This window comes from Eurytemora carolleeae, unplaced genomic scaffold (assembly GCF_000591075.1).
Source record: "Eurytemora carolleeae unplaced genomic scaffold, Eaff_2.0 scaffold300, whole genome shotgun sequence".
Taxonomy (NCBI): Eukaryota; Metazoa; Arthropoda; class Copepoda; order Calanoida; family Temoridae; genus Eurytemora; species Eurytemora carolleeae.
In genome coordinates this window covers 77352-86782 of record NW_019396225.1, presented here as the reverse complement: position 1 = coordinate 86782, position 9431 = coordinate 77352, and the positions used below count along the sequence as shown (strand labels likewise).

At 31.4% G+C, this 9431-nt stretch overlaps 1 protein-coding gene across 1 annotated transcript; it reads right to left on the bottom strand.

Annotated features, from left to right (window-relative positions):
• Positions 1-27: 27 nt before the first annotated feature.
• Positions 28-7915, bottom strand: LOC111698659 (cytochrome c oxidase assembly protein COX15 homolog). The gene is made up of 14 exons (XM_023469053.1): positions 7804-7915; positions 7057-7110; positions 6156-6208; positions 4726-4841; positions 4375-4434; positions 4234-4297; positions 3819-3849; positions 3369-3487; positions 2805-2863; positions 2237-2307; positions 1773-1821; positions 1516-1557; positions 1239-1381; positions 28-924 (listed from the first exon to the last, which is right to left on the bottom strand). Exons 2-14 carry the CDS (start codon positions 7106-7108, stop codon positions 755-757), a joined length of 1029 nt encoding a protein of 342 aa, XP_023324821.1. The 5' UTR covers positions 7109-7110; positions 7804-7915; the 3' UTR covers positions 28-754.
• Positions 7916-9431: the final 1516 nt, after the last annotated feature.

The window sequence follows — 9431 nt, the reverse complement described above, 5'->3', positions numbered from 1 at the left end:
GTCAACCCAGGTACATATATTGATTGATCTGAAAAATATTCAGAGTTGGACACTTTTAAATGACATGCAAATAAGCTACATAACCGTGAGTCCTTGATTTCGAATTTATGAGTAAAACTCGTTAGTGCAGAAAAATTCAACATAACATTAATATTTTATAAATCTTAACGAATTTAAAATGGTTGTACAAGGGGGGGAGGGGTCATATGTATACCCTACTTGATTTTAATGTGAATTAAAAACCTGTCAATTACAACAGTTGGTAAGGATTTATATTAGTCAATAATGAATGTTTTAACGAAAATTTCTTAAAATATCGGCAAACCCCCCCCCCATAAAAAAAATAATTTTAGCTACTAGAAAGTAATGAACATCTATTATCATTACTAATAATATTTATATGTCTTAAAAAAAAATATAGCGAATGTGCTCTTACATTTCAAAAATAAAAATTTTTAACTTTTAACCAGTTACACAGTAAATACTATTTATAAGATTTCAAGACAAACGTTAAGCTTAACTCTAGTACAGGATTAGGTATTTTCATAATTGGGGGAAAATTTTCAAAATTTTATTCATAAAAAATATCTACCCCTGCCTATTATTTTAATAAATGAACTTCCTTGTTTGTTTTGAGAAATTAATTGTTTTGTTTTTTTTTGGTTTCTTTGTTCTTCACCAGTCTATTCTTTTAAATGGTTTCTTCTCTGTTGTTTAAACACTTCTGGTGATCGAGGAAGTTATGAGAAATATATTATTTTGGTAATTTCTTCAAAACTTTGAGAAACTTGGCTTCATGGGCCAACCACATTGCTAGGGAGAGGGTGACCAGGGCCCCGCTTTGATGCGCTGCTGCGACCGGTACAGGGACGTACAGGAGCAGTGTGGATATACCCAGACCAACCTGTATCCAACCCATGGTTCCTGATATTAAATTAAAATTCAAAAACATTAACATAAGCTATAAATGAACTGTAGACCCTCTAATTTCAAAATAATGGAGGACATTAGAATTTAACACTTTTCAAGCCGGAAAAACGTGAATATCTTCAATATTATTAATTTACATTTAATCGGACAAACCCCTCTCTAAATAGGAGGGGGGTTGACTCGAAATTACAATGATAGTCTCTTTAAGATTGCAATATTGATTATCAAATTAGAGTCGGCATTTCAGATAAAGATTCAAAATCATAATTTTTTATAGCTAAAGAAAGATAAAAGGATAGTTTCCGTACCTAGAGCAAATGCCGCGTATTGTATTCTAGTGGGCAGGGGTAGCCGGGCCGCCTGTACAGCTACAGCTGACAGCAAGGCTAGCGTGGTTGTACCAAGCACTCTGTGATCAAACTGTACAGTTGTCGGGTTCTCAGTAAAATTCCTGAAACATTATCATTATTTAAAACGTAACAATTTTATTAATTCTTAGTTATACAAAATTTAAGAGATCGAACACAAAACATTAAAAAGTTTATCTGATATCTTGAAGAATATAATTATTTAAAAAAAACCTGCCTAAGAGTAGGTGATTGTGCCAAAATGTCTTCAGGGATCCATCTAATACATTATTAAATCAATTTTTAATAGCAAGACCAATCAATGTTTATTTAATTATTGATCCAGCCGAAAACACCTGTCCGTCTTTCTAATAATCATTCCGCATTTTAAAAATAAAAACTTTATCAGTGGCACACTTCTAATTTCATTTTAACTAAACGCAGAGCATTTTTCAAAATAAAACGTGATTGGATTCAACAATTTTGATTTAATTCCTGTCAGCAAACTTAGGAAAAGAGTTATACACGAGTCCAGCATCTAATCCTAAAAGAAAGAAGGCAAGGTTATTTTTCTATTGACCGATAGAAAAGTGATCAATAAAAATATTTCAAATTGATCTATGAAAATAATATTTATGAATTGGGATACTGGTAGACATAAAGGGACTGTAAGCGTAATGTCAACTGACTCTCCATGCATAAATGACAATGTCTGATTTACAATAGATCAGAATAAAATCATGTTGAGTCAGAAAACCGACTTCATCTTCCACATTTTTTTAATTATCAAATTAAGGTTCAAAGGGTATCGTTGTAAACCGGACATTGCCATCTTTCCATGGAAGGTCACTTGTAACTACAACTATTAAATAGCGATACCAGTTCAAATTTGAAAAGTTTTCTGATATCCTAAATGCATTGAGTTCTCATAAACCCCTTTTAAAAACAAATAAGCCTACCTGCTACAAATGCACCAGAAACAAGAGTAATAAACGCTAATCCTTTCGATGAAATCACCAGCTTTCGGAAACTTTAAATATTATCTCTGATTATAGGTATTACAAAGTGAGACATATAACATTGTAACTTGGTTCAGTGTACATAAGAAGATGAAAATATAAGAAAACAAAAATATTTAGAATTTGCGATGGATTTAATTTCTTAGAAACAAAAAGTAAAGACTTAGTGAACAAAAATTGATTGATGGGAAGACATTAAATCAAATCAAATCAGACTCCCCTCCTTCCTCTCCCCAAACTTAAAGTGAATAAATCTAAATCAGGTCGGGAGACAGGTCTTCAAGCTTGTATGAAAACTTCAGGAAACAGATTCAAAAACTTTCAATTCTTTAAAACGATGACCGCCAGCGGAAATGAAGTAAAAAATCTAAATATGGCTAAATGAGGCTAAAGGAGCTAAACTAAAGGAAAATGAAAACATACCATGCACAAACATTGCACAATGCACATACTTTACTTTTATTTTATTATTTTTATCTGAAATTGGTTTAAGGTTCAGAGATTATTCCTTGCAAGCTGAGGTGTTATCTTGCTTGGATCAAACTGTAGCGCAGGACGCAGGATATCCTGCAATCAATCAATCTATCAATCAACTATATATCAATCAATTAACATATCGATCAATCAACCTATCAATTAATCAACACATCAATCAATCAACATATTGATCAATAAAAATCTTAATCAGTCAACCTATCAATCAATCAACAAATCAATTAATCAACAAATCAATCAATCAATCAACCTATCAATTAATCATCTACAAGTATCTATCAGTGGGTTTCTTGATTCAAGACTTCAAGTCAACAAGTAAGTATCAATCAATACATCAAATATCAATCAGATATTTATTTAAGCTGATTTTCAAATCTATCAAGCACTTTCAACCAAATAATAATAAAAATAGCACATGACGGGAAAATAATCTTCCGAAAGTCAAAGTCTGAAACATGAATGAAATTATAAAGTTGCCGCCGACAACATGAGTTCTTTTGAGGCAAAGATTAAAGATCGAGTAAGCTTTCACCAAAAAGCATTCATACTTCAGTTCTCGACTGATGATAAAACTGACCTTAGCTGACCAAAATAGTGCTGAGTAGAGAACGACAGCTGATGAAAGGTGCGCGGCAAGGCGGTATTGAGAAACACGCGGTACATCACTCGGTCCAAGGAAATTATTATGATCCAATCCTGAACAATATTTTTCTCATTTTAAATCAGAAACAAAACAAAAAAATTGTAAAAAAATTGTAAATTTCATTTCAGGAGTGGGGGTTTAGTCACCCGCGGGAAAATCGACCAAGTGCAGGTAAACGGCAGGAGTAACTATGAGTAACCGGGCAACACTGGGTTCCCAAGCTAGTTATTATTATAAAGATAATTTTCACCTAAAAAGCCCTTAATGAGGATCAAAACTTTTTGACTCATCATAGAAATAATAATATTTCAGTTGATTTAAAAAAATATGTGAATGATATTTAAAAAAAGGTGATTTCTATAAAAAATAAAAAAATGATCTAACCTGATTTAACCATATACCATCCTAGTAGACCCTGGGTTAATTTTATCTGTTAAATTCTACATAAAATTGAGATGTTTATTCACCTTGAGCATGACATAAAACGGGATAAAACGAATTTGTTGTCTCTTCTGCATAAATCCGCATATATAAATATAAAACAAATGATTTTTCATCCTTTTTTAGCCAGACAAAGATTTGAGTGTTGACAATCGGAACTTGAAAATATTCTGACAGTCCCAGATAAGGGATTGTAAGCGTAACAGTTAAAATTGTTTATTTAGAAACAAAAACATCCAATTCATACTTGTTCAGGAAAAGCATTCAAGGGTACCCTTGTAAACCGGGTATTGCCATCTTGAAATGTTTCTTATATACCCCTTAAGATTGATAAAATATAAATTTAACAGATTAATCCCTGACAAGCCAGGAGAACACCAGCAAATGCAACTCTCTTCTTTATGGCAGGGGAGAACATTCCTCTAAAGTTATCAAATATTTATTTACAAAAATATATAAATATTATCTTACATTTTTTTATAACTAAAATTACTTTTACCTGGCCCACATTATACCAGCAGGAATATAGAATACTGCTCCAATAGTTCTACCCCACATCCTAATAAAAAAATCGAATCGAATCGAATCAAATCAAATCAAATCAAATCAAATCAAATCAAATCAAATCAAATCTAATTGAATTGAATCGAATTGAATCAAATTGAATCGAATCGAATCAAATCAAATCAAATTGTCGAAGATCAAACAACCAACTTAAATCTATAGCACATCAAGGTAAATCAACTAACAAAAACTTTAATTTCTTCAAAAATCGAATGAAGTAGAAGAAGAATGAGTAGTATCGTACTGTACAGTGTACAGTGTACATGTTAATGAAGAGTGTACAGACCTGTGACCGTACTCCATGTACCAGATGAACTTGAACTGATCCATGGTAATATCAAAGTTCTTGTATTTATATTCAGGAGAGAGTTTGTATTTATCCAACTCCACCATCCACTCATCCTGAATTTTAACAATATATATGTAACTACTAACTAGCTCAAGTGCCTGGCGTTGCTGTGCAATTATTTTTCAAGTTTGAAACAAAAATGTTGATTTTAAAAGTTTTATTTTTTCGATTTTGGAAAAAAATGAGAATTTTTTTAGCCTTTGTTACACCCCGGGCACACATGGGTTTCCTCAACAATTTTCAGCTCATTGGTCGAGCCGTTTGGTCAGCTATAGCTAGCATATATAGAAACAAATATACATGAGCGAATAGATTTCCTATATAAGAGACTTAGAGACCCAACTTTGTCTGGAAAATAAACTCTCTCTATAAAAGTCAAGCCACTCAACTTTTAAACCAAGCTAAGAACATTCCCAAGGTTCTCCTGAGTTCCATATAATCAAAATTGGAGGCAAATCGGTCAAAGGGTTCTTGAGTTATGATCGGACAAACAGACAAAAAGAGATCACAAATATGGGCAATACCAATCGATTTTGAAGATTTTTCAGCTTTACTTGGTGGATTTTCGAAATAATTTATCTCAATTTTATTAATTAAAATTTGTCAACATTCAGTAAAGTTTAGCACTGCAATTTTACGCGGATCCGGATCAGTGGATCCGCCCTTGAAAAAAATAGATCCGGATCCGGATACAGGTCCTAAACATTGCTTTAAATATTAATTTTTTTAAAAACTTTCATTTTAATGATTTTTTTAACATGAAAATTTTCAATTTTTCCTTTTTTTTTCTTTCTTTTTTTTGGCTGAAACTTCGTGAACCATTCAGAAAATTGGGAATGTTTGTTAATCTATAAATAAAAAATATACTTTAATTTTCTGTCTGTTTGTTTGTTTGTTTCTATCCCAAAGGTCAAAACGGCTGAATCGTTTGGGCCCAATTTTTTGTGGCACCTCACATGATCCCAAGGAAGGTTTATGGATGATCAAAATTTCAAAAATCAGCCTCTAACAAAATTCAATTTACATTTAATTTTTAAAATCCAAGAATTTTTTTTGTAAAGTCTCCAAACTTTTTTTTTACAATGTATATAAAGAGAAAATGTTTACAATATAAATATAATAAGGGCGCAAAACGCCTTGCAACTTTGCAAGCCCAGTAATAATATATTATTATTTTAAAATTTTAATTTCTGTTTCAAGAGCAACATTCATGTCTTCGGTTGATATTTTGCCCCTTGGATCCGGATCCGGATCAAGGAAGACAAAATGTTGCGAATTCAACGGATCCGGAACCTAAGCACTGTTTAACAGTAAAATGATGTATCAATTTGCAATTAATAATGGTTTGACCGGAAAGCGACATATACCTGTGTGCGTGGAGGGGGTCGGCCAAGTAGTTTCCAATCTGTCATACTTAAACCTAGAACAGGTGAGAACAATGACCTTTACAATTCGTATTAAAGGTAAAGTTGATTAAATCAATTAATTAACTTTCAATGTTCCTGATTTTTCAATTTAATTCTTCCTTTTGTTTGAACATAATATATTCCTCAAAAGTGAGTTTTAACTTTAAAAATACACACAATACTAATTTCTTGAGCAGTGAGCCTACCTCAAGTCAAAGGGACTGTAAACTCAATTTCATGTGACCCTAATTGATAGAGCGGCATGTCGTATTCACAACGGTACACTTAGAATCGTTGTCTAATCAATTATGAAATAAAAATATACATTTTTGTTTTTGAAACTGACTAACGTATTTCTTGCTTCAAAGACAATAGAGAAATTATCAAAAATAAAACACTATTCGAGCAATATTGATCAGATTAAGGTTTCAATGATACCGTTGCCCCTCTTGAATTAGAGGTTCCCTTCAAATTAAGACGATAGTCCCTTTCACATTTCTTCAAGACAAAGAACTATCGATACTTCCTATCAGAATAATCATGTCTATAAATCTACATTTTCTGGCCATCGAGAATATCTACGGTAAAAAGACTGCCCTATGTGTGTGTGTCTGTTTATGTTCAAAAAGGCAACAATCTCTTAATTCCAACATTTTGTAATGACATTTTGAAAATATATTTAGTAAAAACATGAAGTTGTTCTGACAGAAAAATTAATGAATCTGGCCCTCAGGAACACCTTTCATGTATCTTAAGGAATCATAAGGAATTGAAATCTGCAAGAGACCCCATTGTGGGCCCCCCAGACCGCCCAGAAAAAAGGAAAAAATCCATTTCATCTGATAAATGATTAAAGATTTACCTGACTCTGTCAGACGGGTGACTCCTCCAAGCATCACAGCTCCGAAACACATCCCTGAATAATTATTTTTCAAACATTCCACCAAAATGTGTTTTTAAAGAAAATACATTTATCTTAAAAATTACGTAATTATTTTTATAAAATCTCGGAATTATTTTATCAATGTTTGAATATGATATTTTGTAACTTGTTTGACGTTCAATTCTAGTGATCTGACCAAAGCATTAAGATAAATCTTTAAATTTTTGGAATTTAACAAGTAGACTTGTCTTCTTACTTTCAATATTTGATTGCTTAATTTAAGACAATTTATCATTTTTTATATGAATTTCTATCATTTTGTATGAATTTTTTTAAATCAATGGTTTCAAAAAGGTAAAGGAAAAGTTTAAGTTTGAGTTCTGAAAAAATCGAATGCACAAGTTCCGACTACTTAATGTTTCTTGAAATGCTAAATAGTTTATTCCACTTTGACTTTTAAAACACATAAGGGTGTATTTTTTCAGAAATATTTATTATTGATGATTTGAAAAAAAATGAAAAATTAACTTCAAAAAGCAATTTTTTTTATTCTTTTCGATAATTTTAAATCAAAAATTCATTTTTTTCATATTTCAAGATTTTCAAAAGGGAGGGGAAGAAAATTATTTTTTTTTGAGAAAATATAAACTCCTGGAATGAGGGGAAACGCCGAGATGGGTGGGTCAGGGAGCATCAGAATAAGGGAGGGAATGAGGGGCGGTGTACCTGCACATCCTGCTAGCCACCAGCCTACAACTCTACTAGTTGTACCAGAAGTTGCTTTACCTAGTTGACCAGCATGCCCTCCAACCTCTGCTGCTACTGTAGACTGTCCTGTACATTGTGGATATTGTTAATCTTAAACGGTTGATCTATATATCTATATATTCCATTAAAAATCATCCTCCCTTCATATGTTATGACCATTGCAGGATATCGAAGAGGAACAAAAATCAATCCGTAAATCTGCATGGTTGATCCTAAGATTCACAACACAAAAGTTCAGTCTTTTCTGGACAAATATTCCCCCCGTCAACACTTAATTTACCTCCTCCAATAGCATTAAAAAGTTTTGAATTGAATATAACAAGTTTTCCTGCTCGATATTCATTTTAACAATATTTTTAATTTACTTTTCCTGGATTTTATTCAAAATTAAAATGCAAAATATTAAAATTTTGTAAAATAAACTCAATTAGGAGTCAAACTTTAATAAAAGATAAAAATTACTAACATAAAATGTTTGTAAGAGAATTCTTGTCTTATCAACTTTATTATTGATGAAAATTAACAATCTAAAAATAAAAAGCATAATATAACAGAACGATAATATTCTATTTAATATATGGCATGAGACTGCTTTTCGTAGCACTTTCCAAAATACTTTTTCATTATTTTCCGTAAAAGTACTTTCATAAATATAATGCAAGAGCGGTCCTTTACATAACCGTCTAAAAATTTAAAATAAAATTTTCAAATTTAGTGCCCACAAAATTAACATATGTGTTAGGTTGTGAGTGTGCAAGGGGTAGGGGAGCGTTACTTGAATACTTTTCCCTTGTAATTTAATAAAAAAGAAAAGAATTTCATTATATTTGAAAAGAACCAAATTAGGTTATTTCCTAGAGAGCGATTTTTGGACCCCCCCAGTTTGTCAGAACGTTGCGGCTAGATTAAAAACTAAGGATATTGGCCCAGGCGCCATGGCACAAAAATAATAACTGTAAATCTATAAATTTACGTACGTTTAAAATTCAGGTCCAAAACAGGCCGACTCTTCAGGGAAAATTTAGTTTATACTCAATTAGTAAATCTGTAAATCATCTGTAAATCTGTGTTTGTGTTTTATAAATTTAAGTTTGATGAATCCTCATATCCAGTTAATCTTCACTTCTCAATATATTCTGTGTTTATGTTTTATTAACTAAAGTTTGATGAATATATCCAACATATCCTCATATCCAGTTAATCTTCGCTTCTCAATATATTCTGTGTTTATGTTTTATTAACTAAAGTTTGATGAATATATCCAATATATCCTCATATCCAATTAATCTTCGCTTCTCAATATATTCTGTGTTTATGTTTTATTAACTAAAGTTTGATGAATATATCCAATATATCCTCATGTCCAATTAATCTTCGCTTCTCAATATATTCTGTGTTTATGTTTTATTAACTAAAGTTTGATGAATATATCCAACATATCCTCATATCCAATTAATCTTCGCTTCTCAATATATTCTGTGTTTATGTTTTATTAACTAAAGTTTGATGAATATATCCAATATATCCTCATATCCAATTAATCTTCACTTCTCAATATATTCTGTGTTTATGTTTTATTAACTAAA

Excerpts from the sequence above, each read along its gene's own strand:
- LOC111698659 (XM_023469053.1), bottom strand. The coding sequence starts at position 7,108 with ATGTGTTTCGGAGCTGTGATGCTTGGAGGAGTCACCCGTCTGACAGAG. Across the intron at positions 4,435-4,725 it reads TACATGGAGTACGGTCACAG|GATGTGGGGTAGAACTATTG; the intron begins GTCTGTACACTC and ends TTTTTTTATTAG. Across the intron at positions 1,558-1,772 it reads TTTCCTAAGTTTGCTGACAG|ATGGATCCCTGAAGACATTT; the intron begins GAATTAAATCAA and ends ATAATGTATTAG.